The following is a 19,990-nucleotide window of genomic DNA, read 5'->3' as shown; positions in this document are numbered from 1 at the left end:
TAATTCGGGTTGCAGAGTCAGCATTAGCTCTCGGGTGAATGTACACGAGCGTGATAAATATCTGGGGAAACTCCCTTGGTAAGTAATAGGGTCGAAGGGAAACAGATAAGAGTTCAATGTCAGGAGTGCATAGTGTCTCCCTAACGACCACTGTATTACACCAACTTTTGTTAACATAAAGGCATAATCCTCCACCAAGTGATTTACCCGTCACAGTTGGATCTCTGTCCAAACGATAGGGTTCCCCAAATCCATCGATTTTCAAATCGGAATGAGAGTCTTGTTCCTTGAGCCATGTTTCCGTAAAAGCAAGAAGACATGCTTCTCTATACTCCTTCAGGAATTGTACATTTGCCCGAAGCTCATCCAGTTTATTTCGGAGTGACTGAACGTTAGCCAACATAACTGTAGGGAGAGGAATACGACGATGGCCTTGTCTCTTCAATCTCTGACGCATGCCGCCGCGACTCCCCCTCTTCCTCACCCCTTTCGGCTTGGATACACACTCTCGGTTTGCCGCGGTAAGATCCAACTGGATAACCTCTGCTGGAAACGCTGCCAGGGGATCCACACTTCCCTCTCCAGAGTTACGTAGTAGGAGAAGAAACTCGCGGCTATACTGCAGAGGTACACGAGGCTCGCAAAAAACACTCAAAAAGTGCAAAAAAAGAAAAAAGAAAAAACTTGTCATATTAAAATAATTCATTGTTTCCAAACAATAAAAATTCTAATAATAATTTAAAAAAAAGAAAAAGAAAAAAAAGCACCAAACAAACAACAAACAAGCACAAAACCACACTGCACGCTTTCCGAACTGCTGCTGCGTGTCGCCATGAACAGCGCCAAGGTGTGTTAGTCTGTGAACTCTCTTTATAGTCAGCTGCAAATATGGCTTGACCCCAAAAAAATTCTAACAAAAGGTTTATCAGTGGTTTACAGTAGTATCAGATGTACTTAAAAACATACTAAAAGTTTACCAAAGTTTGACTCCAAGAAAGGTCCCATTTTCAAAATGGCCGCCGTCAGGACCCTTAAAATGACCATTACTCCTTTGTATTCCTCCTAGACCAGGAATACTGGTGCCAGATACATGTTTGGGCCATGTAATATTCTAATTAACATATTTGCATGATAGATAAGTGATTACAGTACAATTATATATTAAAGCAATTGGTTACAAGCATATTTGTGCAAAAAATAAGTAAAATTTCCCTTAAGGCGAGACACTACAGGTGAATAGGGTAACATTTTTTAACTAGCAGATATCACCATGAAACTTTCCCAGTTGATTGTCTACATTAAGATGAGAAAAAAATGTATTACAAGTTTTCTGTAATTGAATGTTTAAATATGCAAATTAGGCATTATCTAATTAAATATGCGCTTATTTGCATATAAAAAAAACCGAAATCTGAGTATTGGATAAAGCCAGGTTCAAAATAATTTGTTCATTGTGTTCACATATTAGATGGAAAAAAATTATGGTGTATGTGATGACAGGGTGCAGGGTGCTCCAGCAATCGCGGAGCAGCGGGATGATTTAGAACGCCAACTTTTGTTGAACTTATGAGAAATCTACAGACGCAAACAGACAAAGTGTAGTAAAATAAAGACCTAAATGTGTATTTCAGACTCTTTTTTGCCACAAGTCTGAAAGAAGGCATGTTGTTGAAGACAAATATTCCAAAATCTCAAAATTGACCAGTGAAAAAAAACCCGATGCTTTTGCCTGCCGTGTCTCGCCTTAAGTAATTGCATATTTCTCCTTTCTCATATCGTTTTGCCTAGTGTTGGTGGTTTCTGTGGTTCATAACCATTCTTTTGATTCCAATAAAGAATAAATTCATTAGAACCGTGTGGTACTGTCAAATTAGTCAAAACAGGGCTGCCACGTGAAGGCATGTGCTGATTGTCTGAACCCGTATAGAATCACACCAATTCATTGGCTGATGGCGCGGGCGCCTCCTCAGTGGCGCAACTTGAGAGCGGAATGACTTGGACAAAACTTTGGTGACATAACCAGGTCTAGGCCATAGAAACACCTTCACAAGACCTGGGGCAAACTCCATACAAGGCTCACTCACAGAAAGAGCCTGCAGATCCCCCACGCGTTTGAGAGAGGCCAACGCTAACAAAAGTGCCACCTTGAGAGTAAGAATGCAGTCCGGAGCTGACTCCAAGGGTTCAAAGGAAGGCTCTAATAGCCCCTCCAGAACAACTGATAAATCCCAGGTGGGGACACTAATAGGATGTGCAGGCCTCAAGTGTCTAACTCCACGCTTAAACGAGACGACCAGACATTGTTTACCTAAGGGGACCTCGTCTGACTCCTGATAGGCAGCGATAGCTGACATAAACTCTAAAGGTAGTTGCAGCCACTCCAGCCACAAATTTATCCTGCAGGAATTCCAGCACTGAACCGACCGGGCAGCTGACAGGGTCCACTGCATGAGCCGAACACCAAAACTCAAAAACCTTGCACTTAGAGAAATACAGCAGTCTAGTAGAAGGCGCACGAGCGTTATCAATGGTCTCCCAAACATCAGCGGGAAGACCAGACGCCACTGTCGCTAGCGATTGCCTCTTATCACCCACAGCCTCCATATCTCGGGTCAAGTATGCCAATTCCTGCCCTGGAGCAGAGACAGCAGATCTCTCCTGATAGGAATCTGCCAAGGGGACTCCTCCACCAGGGAGCTCAGTTCCGAGAACCACGTCTGGGATGGCCAGAATAGGGCTACCAGAAGGAGGCGGATCCCACACTCTGCAAAGGACTGCAGGGATTCGCTTGAACGGAGGGAATACATACAGTCTCAACTCCAGCCATGGATGAGCGAGGGCATCTATCCACAGAGGTGTCGGATGAGCTGAGACAGGGAAAACCATAGGGGGCACTGTGTCGAGCTCTGCGATGCAAAGAGGTCCGCCTCGCCAAACATGCTCCAAATTAGAGCCACTGTTTAGCAGTGCAACATCTATTCCTCCGACTTGAGCTTCTGTCTCGACAGAAAGTCCGCTGCGATGTTCAGGTCCCCTGGAACATGAACTGCTCTCAGCAAAATAAACCTGTTTTAAGCCCAAAGGAGGAGGTGGTGTCCATGCCTGTCGAGGGTGCGCGACCACGAGCCCCCCTGGCGATTTACATGGGACACCACTGCCATGTTGTCCGTCCTGACAATGACATGAGTCCATCAGGGCCGGGAGAAATTGATCCAGGGCCAGAGAGACAGCTTGCAACTTGAGGCAATTTATGTGCCACGAAAGAAGCTTGCCCGTCTAAACATCGTACGCCGGTCTGCCCTTGAAGACCGCACCCCAACAAGTCAAAGAGGCGTCCGTCGTGACAACCTGCCAACGGCAAACTACACCAATCTTGACCCCCTGAAATAAAAAGGGGAAGTCTTTCCACCTCCAAAGAGCGTGAAGGCAACTGTGCGACACTCTCAGCAGGCGGAAGGCAGACCAAGAAGGGCGGATTCCCCTGAGTTTCATCCAGCACAGGAATGGTCTCATATGAGGGAGACCCAAGGGCAGCACAGGAGAGGCTGCTGCCATGAGCCCCGAATGCCTGCGACATATGCCCACCGCTACATGATGGCTGAGCCTGAAACGGGCCAAGCACGCACGAAGACTGGAAACTCGAGCAGGGGCCAGACGGGCCTGCATCGAGAGAGAATCGAGTTGGGCACCCAGGAAAGTGGTCTGCTGAGAAGGAGTTAAGACATTCTTCTGAGCATTCAACCTGAGACCAAGAGAACGGAGGTGGTGGAGAATGACGTCCCTGTGACGAAACACGATCTCTCTGGAATGAGCCAGAATGAGCTAGTCGTCTAGATAATTTAGTACACGGATGCCCTGGAGCCTCAAGGGGGCCAGAGCTGCATCCATGCACTTTGAGAATATCCGTGGAGCCAAAGCTGGACCAAATGGAAGGACCCGATCCTGATACGCCTTTCCCCCAAAGGCGTATCTAACCTAAGGTTTAGTATAATGCCACCTTTATACTCAAAAACATCTATATAGTCCAGTCATTTTAAGCCAAAATGGGGGTCAACCTTGAACAAATTGCAACAGAAGCAAACTCAACTGATTTTGTATCCTCAATATGTCCTGAGTAAGGGAAAAAAAAGTCCAGAAGAATCGGGGAAAGTTTCGAAAAAGACCCAAATATAGCCTATTCATACACCAATTCATTCTTCTTACGTGAATAGGTAAAAAATGTAACGTTTAGATATCACCATGAAAATTACTGAGTTGATTACTTGCATCAAGACAAACAAAAATGTATTACAAGTTTTTTTTTAATAGTTTGTTAACATGGACAAACGGTGCATAATCTAATTACGTATGTGCTAATTTGCATACATACCACAACAGATCTAAACATTGGCTATAGCCAGGTGAAAATTTCTCGTTGAATCTTGTTGACATATAACAGTAAAATACTTAATGTTCAGGTCTGAATGGAACCCATTTAGGCTACCCATGAGCATTAATACATAAAGGCAGGAAGAAGTACTTTAAACCAGCCTTTATTAATTATTATTGTAGAGATGGGGTTTGGGGCTGGGTCTGTGGGACTGTTTTTGGGGATTCACTTTTTATTTTACTTACCTTTTGTCTTCTGCATTCTCCTTACCATTGTCTCCTGTTCTTCCCTCAGACTCGTCCCCCAGAAACAGTCCCACGGACCCAGCCCCAAACCCCATCTCTTAAAAATGAATAAAGGCTGGTAGATTATGCACCGTTTGTCCATGTTAACAAACAAAAAAAAAAAAAAACTTGTAATACAATTTTTGTTTATCTTGATGTAAGTAATCAACTCAGTAATTTTCATGGTGATATCTAAAGGTTTAAATGTTTACCCTATTCACATAAGAAAAAGAATGAATAGGCGTATGAATAGGCTATATTTGGGTCTTTTTCGAAACATTCCCCTTTAGGATTCTTCGGGACTTTTTTTTCCTTAACTCAGGACATATTGAGAGTACAAAATCAGTTTCTTCTGTTGCAATTTGTTCAACCTTTTTTCATAAAATGACTGGACTAATAGAGGATGTATTACATATGTATTACCTTATTCAAATTGAAATGAGTGACCATTTTAGAGGGTTCACACACATGCCTCTGTTCGGACTAATTCAGAGTTGTTTATGATCAAAGTTATACAACTCCAATTTAAGTTACGTTTGGGTGCAATAACTTTTACATTGAATGTCAAGTCTGTGTTTTAGCAAAAAAAAAAACACGTACTGAGTAGGTGTTTCATGACATAGGCTAAATCGTTTACATCTCTGGTTCACCCAAAACAAAGATAAAACCTTACAGTTATCTCACAAAATCATGTATTCCATAAGTATGTAATCATGTCAGTGCAATTTAAACAAGTCCAATGGATTCATAGACCCAGAAAACATGGGGTTAGACACCAAGATTACTTGGCTAGGTCAAATAATGAAGGAGTTAGGATATTTTAAAGGCTTCCTGCCCATCTTAGACGCCATCTTGAAAATTACACCTTTCTAGTTGTCAAACTTTGGTAAACTTTTAGTATGTTATTAAGGACACCTATTACTACAAAAAACAGCTGCAAAACCTTTTGTTAGAATTTTTTTAGGGTTTTGTGGTTTTTTTCCATATATGCAGCCGCCTATTAAGTGAAGCGCAGGGACTTCGCAAACCGCAAATGCGATAATGTTTCCCCGTAATGATGCCGTTTTCTATTGTTTTCTTTTAAGAATATGATGCAGCGTGTGGCTAGTGGTTGGTTGGTTGGTTTGTTTGTTTACAGTTATGTTGTAGCTATTATGTACTGTAGTATTGCGGTACTATTATGGAAATAATTCCATATACTATGGGGTACAGTGATGTGTGAAGTGGTACTTATAGTAATTCAGACCATTTTTCCTGTAGGCCTACTGTCTAGTGTATATATTGTAAAATAAATAACTTCATGTAGTTACCTTAAGCACTTGATTTGACTTTTTAAAATTCGTTGATGTCACGGAGCGAGCTGCTACGCCTCCCTCTGGTCTCACTCGCTCTCTATCTCCTGAGTTCTAGAACTGCAATTCCCATCATTCATATATGCTCTCATCAGTGTCTATCCCTGCCTGGTTTCCATGATCACCTTCATCACTATCACATGCGCATCATTATCTACCCTTTATCTGGACTGCTCCCCCATTGTTCCCTTGCGAAGTCTTGTTTTGCCCCGCAGACATTTCCAAGCGCTTCCCTGGTGTTTCTACGTGCCCTGTGTTTCCCTGGTCTTTTGATCTTTGCCTGGACTCTGGACTCTTTACGTGAACCTTCGCCGCCTGCCCTGACCCTTGCCTGTGTTTCACCTCGAGTACTGGATTGCCCCTTCATTATATGCCTTCCTGAGTTCTATGTCTGCTTTCCTCTGTTTCATTACCTGTGTTAATAAATTACTGCAGATGGATCCGACCGCCTCAGCCTCTCTGTCACAGTTGATTTGAACAAAACAAAAATATTTACCAAAAAATTACTGTGCAGAGAAATTTTGGTTTTAGTTACTTTGGTTCAATAGCTTATGTCTGTGTTATCTTTTTTATCTTCATGGTAATCTTTTGATCCATTTACTCTTCTCATTGTGTGCTAATTCAGGGTCTGAAGTGAAGCGCAGGAGAATATCATCCGAATTCTCTCTGAGAAGATTAACGAGAGATCCGGCCAGATTGAAAGGATGGTGAAGGAGAATTCTTCCAACATTGAAGCTTTGGGCAAATCTCTTATACGTCAGTTCATGATGATGTAATGGAGCTGCAGAAAGAAAACAAAATCCTAAAATATGCAAAGGCTCTCCTAGGAAATAAAGTTAAGGAAATGAATACGGAAATTCATGACCAGGAACGTTACAGCCGCAGATGGTGTCTGTGTTTATACGGACTGTCCGAGCAATCCATCAACCACGCCTGTTGACATTTCGCCATCAATACGCCTGTATTCCTGTGGGCGGAGGTTAGTAAAAAAACTGTTCTAGTGACGTCATTAAAGAGGGAAACCGGCCGTTCGATGTAGGCGACTTCTGTTAAATAAAATATCTCGCTTGGCATTGAACTTTGAGCTTTATAATTTTACAGATATTATTTATACTCTAACAACAACATTACACACTAACTAAAGTTTGAAACATGGGATCACGAAGAACGGGACCTTTAATTATTGCTCCTCTACAGAAATAGAGAACATCCCAGTTAAACACCAATTAACATACCCACTAAGCAAAATGATGTCCAAAAGACGTCTTTTCAACGTCTTTGTCACAAAAATCGGACGTTGAAAAGACGTCCACTGAGGGTCTAGAATGAAAGTTTTTATGACGTCTTTTTTTGACGTGTTCTGCACGTCCGATATCTAGACGTTCATCGAACCTTCGTACAAGGTTAAAACTAGTTCAGATGTGGCCATTGTGGACATATTTCAACATAATTTATTGTCTCATTTAGACATAATTTGACCATTGCTGTCAGATGATCTCAGTGAGAATTAACAGAGGTTTAGACGTTGATATTTGTTTCATTTGAAGTGTCACCATTGTGGTGATCAATGTTTGCTTTAGTTGGGCTCTTGGTCCCCGTTCCTTTTACTTCAACTTTTATTTGACTGCTTTAACTGTGTGTTTGTGTAACACAAATGTTGTGGCAGAGAAAGCCAATAATAAGTAAGATCAGCTGTTTTCAGCTTATGGTTGATGATGAAATCATCACAAAAAAGCATCAAATGTTTTGGCATTCATAACCACCAACCTTGTAGAACTGCAATATTTGTGCGAAAAGCATTAAAATGATCACTTATTTGAAGGTATACAGTATAGAGCATATGCACATGATGTTTTGAGCAAATGTATGATATAGTCACACACAGACATCAAGATTTTGGATATGATTCACAACAATGGTGACAATTAAAACAAAAAAGCTTTAGAATCAAGGATGAGTTTTGTACTATGAAAGCTACCCATCATGCATTGCAGCATGAAGCTTTTTTTTAAATTATTGTCACCATTGTTGTGAATCATGTGCAAAATCTTGATGTCTGTGTGTGACTATCTGATTATCTGTTATTTGCTCAAAACATCATGTACACATGCTTTATATACACCTTCAAATAAGTGATCATTTTAATGCTTTTCGCACCAATATTGCAGTCCCACAAGGTTGGTGGTTATGAATGCCAAAACATTTGACGCTTTTTTGTGATGATTTCATCATCAACCATAAGCTGAAAACAGCTGATCTTACTTATTATTGGCTTTCTCTGCCACAACATTTGTGTTACACAAACACACAGTTAAAGCAGTCAAATAAAATTTGAATTAAAAGGAACGGGGACCAAGAGCCCAACTAAAGCAAACATTGATCACCACAATGGTGACACTTCAAATTAAACAAATATCAACATCTAAACCTCTGTTAATTCTCACTGAGATCATCTGACAGCAATAGTCAAAGTAATTATATCTAAATAAGACAATAAATGATGTTGAAATATGTCCACAATGCCCACATCTGAACTAGTTTTAACCTTGTACGAAGGTTCGATGAACGTCTAGATATCGGACGTGCAGAACACGTCAAAAAAAGACGTCATAAAAACGTTCATTCTAGACCCTCAGTGGACGTCTTTTCAACGTCCGATTTTGTGACAAAGACGTTGAAAAGACGTCTTTCGGACATCATTTTGCTTAGTGGGTATCTAGGTGTTGTAATTTGTAAAAATGAAAAGCAGTTAAATTTTGAACCAAAATTTGAACCAAAAAATAAATTGAATTGGTGGTTAGTGAGAGATATATCAATAATTGGGAGGGTATTATTGTCAAAGGCAGAAGTTATTTCTACACAGTAAATTCCCCAGTGTTAAATTAACACTGCTCAGAGCACATATGGTCCCACTCTACATGGTGTTAAAGTAACACTGAAGCAGTGTTAAAATTAATGAGACAATTAAGTGATCAATTGAGTGATGATTGAGCATTATTGAAGACACCTGATGTTAACAAGCAGAATCACTGAAGGAGAAAATCACAAATTGTAAGCAACCGTTATGGTGATGGGTGTTTGCTTTAGTTGGGCTCTTGACCCATACTGTATATTATCAATTTTAGACTTTGTTTGTCTGCTGTTATTGATTTATAACAGTCAAATGAACAAAGAAAAAGTGTGATCTGATAGTGTTGGTTATGTTTTGACATAAGACATATTTTTGACAATGAAACTTACTGAGATAGTTTGGTGTAACTTGTTAGCAGCAGCTTTTTGATTCTATAGTATATGATTATCAGCATTTTTCTTATAATCCAATATATTTAATAAACATTGTTCTGATCAAAACACTTTCAAATGTATTAATTTAGAAACACAGACATCAATAATCAGCCTGTGAATCCCAACAATGGTGACAATAATAAAACATGTTGCAGTGGCTGCCACCAATCACAACTCATTAATGGCTACCATCATGCATTGCGGTATGAATAAATTATGATCTGAATTGTCTATGTAATTTACTTTTCCCAATTGTCACCATTGATGAGATGCATAGACTGAATCTTTATGTCTGTGTGTGCCTATAAGAAAAGTTTTTTTTACTTTTTTTTTACTTTTAAGAAATCCTAAATATTATATCTAAAATTCTGGATATTTATGCAGAATCACAGTTGTGCTGTAACCAACAACATAAATCAAAAACATAAAGTTAAAATGATGATTGTCATAACATAACCAACACCATCAGATCACTTTTTTTCTTCGTTCATCTGGCAGTTGTAAGTCAGATACAGCAATCTAACAAAAATTAAAGTTAATAATTTAAGGGTCAAGAGCCCAACTAAAGCAAACACCCATCACCATAACGGTGGCTTACAATTTGAGATTTTCTCCTTCAGTGATTCTGCTTGTTAACATCAGGTGTCTTCAATAATGCTCAATCATCACTCAATTAATCACTTAATTGTCTCATTAACTTTAACTCTGCTTCAGTGTTACTTTAACACCATGTAGAGTGGGACCATATGTGCTCTGAGCAGTGTTAATTTAACACTGGGGATTTTACTGTGTAGATCAGTATATATATCTTTATCATTAGATGTGCCTCCTAAGGTGATTAATGAATTAGATAAGACACTTTATGACTTCATATGGAGAAAAAAGCTGCATTATTTATAAAAGGAGGTAATATGTAACACCAAAGAGCAAGGGGGACTCGAGGTCTTAGATTATACTACACTTAATGACACTTTCAGAATTAAATGGTTGATAGAATTTTTGAAGAATAGAGAAAGTCTTTGGAACGTTTTTCCTAATTACATATTTAATACTCTTGGAGGCATAGATTTTTTTTGTTGAAATGTCATTTTTCTGCTGACAAAATTCGTGTAAAATTGGCCAGTTTTCACAGACAAACAAGCCCAGCTAGCATGGAAATTGGTATATAAGCACAATTTTTCACCACACAACTATTTCATATGGAATAACAAAGACATACTATTTAAAAACAAATCACTATTCTATCATACTTGGTTCAATGAAGTGATTATATTAGTAAGACAATTGGTTAATTCCAATGGATATTTGTTATCATAAACTGAATTTCTAAAAATAAATTAAATGACCAGGTAAACCAAGAGAGTTTGCTATTGTTCTTGACGTGATTCCAAAGAGTGTGATGTTACTCTTCATCAACATGAACAACCTTTGTGATAAAAGTTTCATTGATAATGTTGATGTTTTAAAACAAAAATGTAGCAATAATAGAAGGAATGCTCTTGGTTCTGTGTCTTTTCCTGCAGCAAGATTCTTTTGGTCTTCTTTATTTGGTGAAATCTCTTGGGTTAAACATGGAAATAAGCCAAATAAGTTTTGTGTTAATAACAAAATTAAGAAAGTGACTTACAAAATACTTCACAGAATTTATCCTGCGAAGCATGTTTTGGAAATATTTAAGCTTAATATTTCATTTACTTGTGAATTTTGTGCACTAGAAAAAGAAACAATTGTGCATCTGGTTTTTCACCATATTTACTAAAGATTATTTTGGAAAGATTTAGAAACCTGTATGAAAAGTGTATGATGGATATTTGTGTTTTTGATGTGCTTTTTATACTCAGAATGACAATTTGGAATGTAAAGAACAACATATTATACAGTTATTTATTTTATTAGGAAAATACCATATACAGAAAAAGAAGTGGGCTCAAGGTAAACCAAATTTTCCAAATTTTATAAATGACTTTACATATGTATATCTTTTGGAACAAGCTAAAAACAAAAAAGCATGTCATGAAAAAATGTAATGCATTGAATTTTTTTTTTTTTTTTTGGGCAGCTAATGTTACGGAAGCCCTGAAACGCAACGTAAAAAAAAAAAAAAATCCGTAAAAAAAAAAAAAATTACGTAAAAAAAAAAAAAAAAAAAAATTATGTAAAAAAAAAATGCTATCATTTCGAGATTAAAGTCGAAATGTTTCGAGATTAAAGTCGAAATGTTTCGAGATTAAAGTCGAAATGTTTCGAGATTAAAGTCGAAATGTTTCGAGATTAAAGTCGAAATGTTTCGAGATTAAAGTCGAAATGTTTCGAGATTAAAGTCGAAATCTTTCGAGATTAAAGTCGAAATCTTTCGAGATTAAAGTCGAAATCTTTCGAGAATAAAGTCTTCCGTAGAAGTTGTGTGTGTGCTTGCCGTTATTTCACATTGCCGCACAGGCATTCATGCGTGTGCGTGCGTGTGTGTGTGTGTGTGTGTGTATGTAAACTGGATCTACACAAAATAATAGCTTTTTACTTTTATCTGGGCTTTCAACAAAGGGATATTCTACAGGTCTACCAACATGACATTAGGCTATAGGACTTTATAAAATATACTGTCAGACTGGATCAAGATATCCAGCTTTATGAATGAATGAATGAATGCATGAATGAGGCATTTATATAGCGCTTTCATATGTCTACTGTAGGCCTACACTTAAAAGCGCTTTACAATCATTTCAGGGAATCTTTCCTCAACCACCAGTGGTTATTATATTTGAGGAAATCACGGGATCCGGCCAAATGATTGGATACAGAATGATGCACTTAAAATGTATCCAGAACGTACGGTGTCTATTATAGACGTCAGTTCGACTTCACAAGCGCATGTATTTACACACACGCACACGCATGAATGCCTGTGCGGCAATGTGAAATAACGGCAAGCACACACACAACTTCCACGGAAGACTTTATTCTCGAAAGATTTCGACTTTAATCTCGAAACATTTCGACTTTAATCTCGAAAGATTTCGACTTTAATCTCGAAACATTTCGACTTTAATCTCGAAACATTTCGACTTTAATCTCGAAACATTTCGACTTTAATCTCGAAACATTTCGACTTTAATCTCGAAACATTTCGACTTTAATCTCGAAACATTTCGACTTTAATCTCGAAACATTTCGACTTTAATCTCGAAATGATAGCATTTTTTTTTTTTTTTTACATATTATTTTTTTTACGCATTTTTTTTTTTTTTTTTTACGTATTTTTTTTTTTTTTACGTTGCGGTTCAGGGCTTCCGTATAATGTTAATATGATATTGTGAATATGTAATACCTCTTGTTCTTGTGGTATTGAATAATAAAAAAAGAACAATAATTCACAAGTCAACCACTAGAGGTCCTACCAGTGCTGTGAATCCAGTTTATTGAAGCACTGGTCCTAGTTGTAAAAACATACAAAGTAAAACAGGCAGAGAAAACTCTATTAAAATACATTAATACATAAAATGAAATACTTTTGCATTTAAATATTAATAAGTTGTGCAGATATCACTTGTCTGATTTCTAATCTTACACCCCAATCTGAAAAAAATAAAAATAAAAATACAGAATAACAACAAATTATATACTAACAGATTAAACAAACTTAAAGCCAATATATATATATATATATATATATATATATATATATATATATATATATATATATATATATATATATATATATATATATATATATATATATATATACAAAGAGTCAAAGAGAACAAATGAGTCTTAATGTGGGTGATGAACATGTTTATATTGGTTGTGGTCTGAACAGAAGGGTAAATTATTCCACAACTAAACAATCATCCACCAATCGTTCATTAAATGATTGATCACAGGCTTTGTGTTCACTGGTCTCTATCACTCATTTGACGCTGCTGTAGATCAGTGATGCATCTTCCATAATCTGAACAGTTGATCGCATAAAAATCAAAACAAACAGGAGCACAACAATATTATAGCCCAGATTATATGATCTGTGGTGGTTAAAATAGTGCTGGTTAAGCTGGTACTGGTTAAGTTGGTGCTGGTTAAGCTGGTACTGGTTAAGCTGGTACTAGTTAAGCTGGTACTGTTTAAATTGGCACTGGTTAGGCTGGCACTGGTTAAGTTTATGCTGGTTAAGCTGGTGCTGGTTAAACTACTGGTTAAGTTGGTGCTGGTTAAGTTGGTACTGGTTAAGTTTTGAATGGTTAAGTTGGTACTGGTTAAGCTGGCACTGGTTAAATTGGTGCTAGTTAAGCTGGTACTGGTTAAGTTGGTACTGGTTAATTTTGTACTGGTTAAGTTGGTGCTAGTTAAGCTGGTACTGGTTAAGCTGGTGCTGGTTAAGATGATGCTGGTTAAGCTGGTCCTGGTTAAGTCGGTGCTGGTTAAGTTGGTACTGGTTAAGTTTTCAATGGTTAAATTGGTACTGGTTAAGCTGGCACTGGTTAAATTGGTGCTAGTTAAGCTGGTACTGGTTAAGTTGGTTCTGGTTAAGTTGGTACTGGTTAAGTTGGTGCTAGTTAAGATGGTATTGGTTAAGCTGGTGCTGGTTAAGTTGGTGCTGATAAAGCTGGCACTGGTTAAGTTGGTGCTGGTTAAAATGGTATTAGTAAAGTTGATATCACAAAACTTGAAGTTCCCATGAGATTTACATTTCTGTCCAAATATCACTTCTGTCACAAAATATCGAACCTTGAGACTCAGACCTTTCTGACAATATTTTTAAGATTAGAAAAGGTTTTGATCATAAATTATGAAACATGATTACGCCCAAAAGGGGCTGGTTAAGCTTGTACTGGTTAAGCTGCTGGTTAAGTTGGTACTGGTTAAGCTGGTACTAGTTAAGCTAGTACTGGTTAAGTTGGTGCTAGTTAAGCTGGTACTGGTTACGTTGGTATTGGTTAAGTTGGTGCTGGTTAAGCTAGGTACTGGTTAAGTTGGTACTCGTTAAGTTGGTACTGGTTTAGCTGACACTGGTTAAATTGGTGCTAGTTAAGCTGGTACTGGTTAAGCTGGTTAAGTTGGTGCTGGTTAAGTTGTTAGTGGCTATCACTCATTTGACGCTGCTGTAGATCAGTGATGAATCTTCCACAATCTGAACAGTTGATTGCCTAAAAAATCAAAACAAACAGGAGCACAACAATATTATAATCCAGATTTAATGATCTGTGGTTATTTAGATGGTGCTGGTTAAGCTGGTACTGGTTAGGTTGGTACTGGTTAAGTTGGTGCTGGTAAAGCTGGCACTGGTTAAGTTGGTACTGGTTAAGCTAGTTAAGTTGGTGCTGGTTAAAATGGTCAAACATTACAACAATCGTTCATTAAACGATTGAACACAGGCTTTGTGTTTGCTGGTCTCTTTCACTCATTTGACGCTGCTGTAGATCACTGATGCATCTTCCACTCTCTGAACAGTTGATCGCCTAAACAATCAAAACAAACAGGAGCACAACAATATTATTGCCCAGATTATATGATCTGTGGTTGTTTAGATGGTGCTGGTTCAGCTGGTACTGATTAAGTTGGTGCTGGTTAACCCTCTGAGGTCGAGAAACGCGCCGACGCGTTTTGCTGGATTTTTTTCACATAGCAGCAACATAAACTTAAATTACTCCGTCATTTATGGTTATACAGAAAAAAGAAATATAAAAGAATAATCTGTGATATTTCTACTTTTGTATGTGTCCACTTACAATCAAATCAAAACATTGTGCTTTTGTAAAATAAAGAAAATAAACAGGGTGTGCGTTCTGCCTCTCCGTCGCGGTGAACTTTTTTTTCTTGAGCACGTCTATAAACTGAAACAAAACTCAGCGAATACTTCTCACACATTTATGAGCCATATACCTTTATACACATTTAAGTGTGTACTTTTAAATGATCGGATTCAAACTGAAAACAAATATTCTCTGTTTAAGTAATTTGTATAAAACCAACAGGATGTCCAGTATCTCAAACGCTTGCTAATTACTTTTTAATTCGACACGCCCACTCGCGCAAAAGAGATTCACATGCAAATCTCCACATGGAACGCGAACGCCCTCGTTACCTCAAACACAAAACACTTCACAAGTCTCTGCTTTTCGTCGAGTTTGGAAGACACGTCTGAGCTTACATTGGATTTAACTCAGAAGAAGAAGAACGCGATTTGAAGACAAGAAAGATGTAAGGTAAGAAATTCTTACTTATTAGTTTATGGTATTGTTGCATAAACTTCACATTGCAGTTGAACTGTTGCTAGATATATGGTGAATATTATACTATTTAGACCCGTGTTTACTGTTAAATACTGTTTGTGGATATCTGCTCAAACATAGATATGTATAACCATAATGTTTAATATTTTGGAGCGCGATGGCGTTTGAATGTATCATATTTTGGAGCGCGCTGTGGGTTTGAATGTATCATATTTTGGAGCGCGCTGTGGGTTTGAATGTATCATATTTTGGAGCGCGCTGTGCGTTTGAATGTATTATATTTTTGAGCGCGATTGCGTTTGAAAGGAAAAATGCACCAAACATTAGGCTTTATGTTTTTACTATTATCTCATTTCATATCATCATAACGAATGGAAACATTTGAAGTAACATGATAATCAATATATTTTTCTCTAGCGTAGTTGTTCTTGAAATCTTTTGGAAGATTTAATTTATTGTTATTATTATTTTATGCAGCACTGCGTAGCCTATGCCTACAAGGCACAACAAACCTGGTGTTCATTATATATTGTTGGAAACGTGTGTGTGTGTGTATTCTGTGAATTTTAAAAAGAAATTTTAACCAGAAAAATCTAAAATCTATTCCCAAAATCGTGCAGCCCTATAGTTTCTCTTGATATCAGTATGTTCACAGTTTTTTTCTTTTTTTTCTTTTTCTTTCAGGGACCAGATGCAACTGAGTCCTGCTGACTTCAACATTCACATGAGTCTCTGTATATGAACATGGTAAAGTGAAAATCAAACACCTTGGAAATGAAAGGTATGTACAATGTTTTTAGGAATGGCACAAAGGTCTCTGTCTTTGGATCATTGTTTTCAATGTGCTCTTTTGTCATTTGTTGTGTATTTTTGGATTATGTTGTGTTTTAAATAAATCCAAACAATCTAAAAGCCATTATTTTTTAAATCTCCTCATTCTTTGTGCAAGGTTGCTCTGAATGATAGGGCCTGATCGCTCCTAATAGGGCAGTTAGGGGAGTGTCTTTGTCTTTCTCAGGTGTTGAAGGCTTACATATTCATGAGATGATCACGCCTTTTCGCATAAGGCTTTTTCACACAAAACACGTCTTAGAAATTTTAAATCAATATATTGTCTTATCTGAATGAGCAGTCAGGGTGATTTTCACATAGTTTTGGAGCAAATATTCTAGGCTACGTCATACAATTTTCAAAAGTCTTGTGAAGAAATAATCAGTATGGGTTTCATGGCCTTATTTCAGTGAGAATTTTTTTTTGTATTTTCACAAACCACGCATAAATGTCATTATCTCAAAACTACAAACTTTTACATACATGCTGCTGATATATTATTGTAGCAGAGTTTGTGCTGAATACAGTGTAATCAGACTTTAGCCATGAAAATGTCACAAGTAACAGAAAAAAACACAAATGTCAGAGCATGTCAGAGCATGTCAGAACACCTCCAGGGCCCAGAAAACAGCTCAGACCTCAAAGGGTTAAGCTGGTTAAGTTGGTACTGGTTTGGTTAGCACTGGTTAAGTTGGTACTGGTTAAGCTGGTACTGGTTAAGTTGGAACTGGTTAAATTTGTGCTGGTTAAGTTGGTTAAGTTGGAACTGGTTAGGTTGGCACTGATTAAGTTGGTACTGGTTAAACTGGCACTGGTTAAATTGGTGCTGGTTAAGTTGGTACTGGTTAAGCTGGTGCTGGTTAGGTTGGCGCTGGTTAAGTTTGTCCTGGTTGAGCTTGTACTGTTAAATTGGTGCTGGTTAAGTTGGTATTGGTTAAGCTGGTACTGGTTAAGTTGGTGCTGGTTAAACTGATTTACTTGGTACTTTTTAAGATGGTGCTAGATAAGCTGGTACTGGTTTTGTTGGTACTGGTTAAGTTTGTGCTGGTTAAGCTGGTTTGGTTTGTGCTGGTGAAGTTGATGCTGGTTAAGTTGGTACTGGTTAAGTTGCCCTGGTTAAGTTAGTATTGGTTACTTTTGTGCTGGTTGTTTGTGCTGGTTAAGTTGCACTGATTAAATTGCACTGGTTAAGTTAGTACTGGTTAAGTTGATGCTGGTTAAGTTGGTACTAGTTAAGTTGGCACTGGTTATAATGGTACTGGTTAAGTTGGTACTGGTTAAGTTGGTGCTGGTTAAGTTGGTACTGGTTAAATTGATGCTGATTAAGTTGGTTCTGGTTAAGTTGGAACTGGATAAGTTGGAACTGGTAATGTTGGTACTGGTTAGGTTGGTGCTGGTCAAGTTGGTACTGGTTAAGTTGCAGTACTGGTTAAACTTGTGCTGGTTAAGCTGGTACTGGTTAGGTTGGCACTGGTTAAGTTGGTACTGATTAAGCTGGTACTGGTTAAGTTGGTACTGGTTAAGTTGATACTGGTTAAGCTGGTACTGGTTAAGCTGGTGCTGGTTAAGTTGGTGCTAGTAAAGTTGATTTTCTCACCTCACTGCAGCATCAGGCTGATGAACAAGTATCAGGTTAGATCAAATCAATGTAGTGATGTAAAATACAGGTATATTTCATTGATTCACACATGGAGTGGAGAAGAATAGAGCAGAATGAGTAAATGAAGTGACATGTTCATTCATCACACTATATGTAAATTATTATGCAATTAGACCAACAAACCTATATTAAAACAATAAATAAATAAGTATTCCATTAAACCATGGAACAATTAGTTAAATGTTTTCTTCAGTTTTATTTTTTATTTTTATTTTTTTCTGGAGTGTGTTAATAAAGACTTTAATAATGTTAGTTTCCTATCAGTTCATACAGTTACAGGCCGAGACACAGATAACGGCTGATCGACTGATTTTCTGCTTCTGTAAAGTCGGTATGCGTTTCCATTAAAGATTTGCGCAAAACTTTTGCGATTTTTTTGTAAATATTGATAAAAAACTATTGCGAAATGACAGCGTTTCCATTAACCGATGTCATGCGACTAAAACATATTTTTTTCCTCTCGCGATAAGTCATTCCAAAAATCATGGCAACGGACGTTGGTAAGTTTATATATATCACAGCCACATACCGCACTAGACATTATTATTATTAATGGAAGGAAACGTAAGCGTGTTATCCAAGCATTAATGGCAAGGAAAGACCCTTATACTGTGAGCGGCACATATGAGGTGTTACTGGGTTTTTCTCACTCATTTCTGCTCTGAGGTCTTGATTGTGGAATTTCATTGAGGTTTAGAATCCAGTATTTCTGTCATTCTTTTGTCTTTTATGAATTTAATAAAGAGCTCTGTCTCATATTCTGTCCAAACACACCACGTCATCTACGTCAGGTGACTGTAAATGCGCAAAAACTGTTTCCATTGCAGTTTTGAAAAATATTCTTTTTTTGAATTGCCTGAAAAACCCCCTCATGCGAGCGTAAATACTTTTTTGCGATAAATGGGAGTTTTTGCGAAATTGACGTGTTTCCATTGGGCGTATTTTGAATTCGCAATTTCAATTTGCACAATATGAAGGGTAATGGAAACGCGGCTACAGATAACGGCTGGTCGACTGATTTTCTGCTTCTGTAAAGTCGTGTTGTGTTTGGATGATTTACCTCTTTCACTGTGTGATCTTCAGCTTTAACACTCCTTTGTTTCTTCCTGTTATAATCACAGACATTAACAGACATTGGACGAATGTATTAAATTAAGAGAGAATATGAACGCTGTTTTTAAAGATTACTAATAATCAAACACAAATGGATAATTTCCTTCTACATTAGACCAAAAGTGTACAAAACTTGTACAATCACTGCAGTTTTTTAACTCACAGTATAAACAGGATGATGACGGAGATGATGACGAAGATGATGATGAAGACTAATCCTCCAGATGCCGCTGTGATCACAATCACATTCCCACCAGCAACATGATGAACTGAAAGAGGAAGATCATCATGATTAACTCTCCAAACTGATGAATGATGTGAAGATACAGGAGTGTGTTAATAAAAGCTTCACCTGTGACAGTTACAGCGTCTGATCTCTGAGATCCATGTTGATTGTGAGCCTGACAGTAGAAGAGTCCACTCTGTAGTGCACTGAAACTCTGTCCAGATCCAACAACTGAGGTTTCATTCTCCTTAAACCAGCTGAAGTTCAGAGCAGGAGGGTTTGAGTCACTGATGCAGTTCAGAGTCACTGAATCTCCCTCCACTATTACACCAGATCCACTCATCAACACTGAGACGTTTCTGGGAGGATCTAAAGACAAAAATGAAAATTCACAACACATATTAGAAAATTATGATTTTAAAGTTTTTGAACAATGAGCAGATGATCATTTACTCACACATGATGTTTAAAGTCACAGTATCAGAGTATTTCTCTCCATGTTCATTGATGGACTTGCACTTGTATTCTCCACTATCATCAGAGCTGATCTTTGAGATGTTGTAGATTCTTCCAGATCCTACAATCGTTCCTCCTTTAATCCAGCTGAAGTTCAGAGCAGGAGGGTTTGAGTCACTGATGCAGTTCA

At 37.8% G+C, this 19,990-nt stretch overlaps 2 protein-coding genes across 2 annotated transcripts in view; both read right to left on the bottom strand.

The window, feature by feature from the left end:
- The window catches only part of LOC309493626 (hemicentin-1-like), a 281,640-nt gene that overhangs the window by 234,676 nt on the left and 26,974 nt on the right, over window positions 1-19,990 (bottom strand). The gene's annotated exons all lie outside the window — the stretch shown is intronic.
- On the bottom strand, window positions 12,565-19,927 carry LOC309493867 (B-cell receptor CD22-like). Its single transcript, XM_082163142.1, has 5 exons — window positions 19,802-19,927; window positions 19,471-19,713; window positions 19,282-19,387; window positions 19,066-19,111; window positions 12,565-14,740 (listed from the first exon to the last, which is right to left on the bottom strand). Exons 1-5 carry the CDS (start codon window positions 19,803-19,805, stop codon window positions 14,639-14,641), a joined length of 501 nt encoding a protein of 166 aa, XP_082019268.1. The 5' UTR covers window positions 19,806-19,927; the 3' UTR covers window positions 12,565-14,638.

Source organism: Leuciscus leuciscus, assembly GCF_965113295.1.
Source record: "Leuciscus leuciscus genome assembly, chromosome: 3".
Taxonomy (NCBI): Eukaryota; Metazoa; Chordata; class Actinopteri; order Cypriniformes; family Leuciscidae; genus Leuciscus; species Leuciscus leuciscus.
Note: the sequence above shows the minus strand (reverse complement) of the source record. Positions and strands in the feature narration are given on the sequence as shown.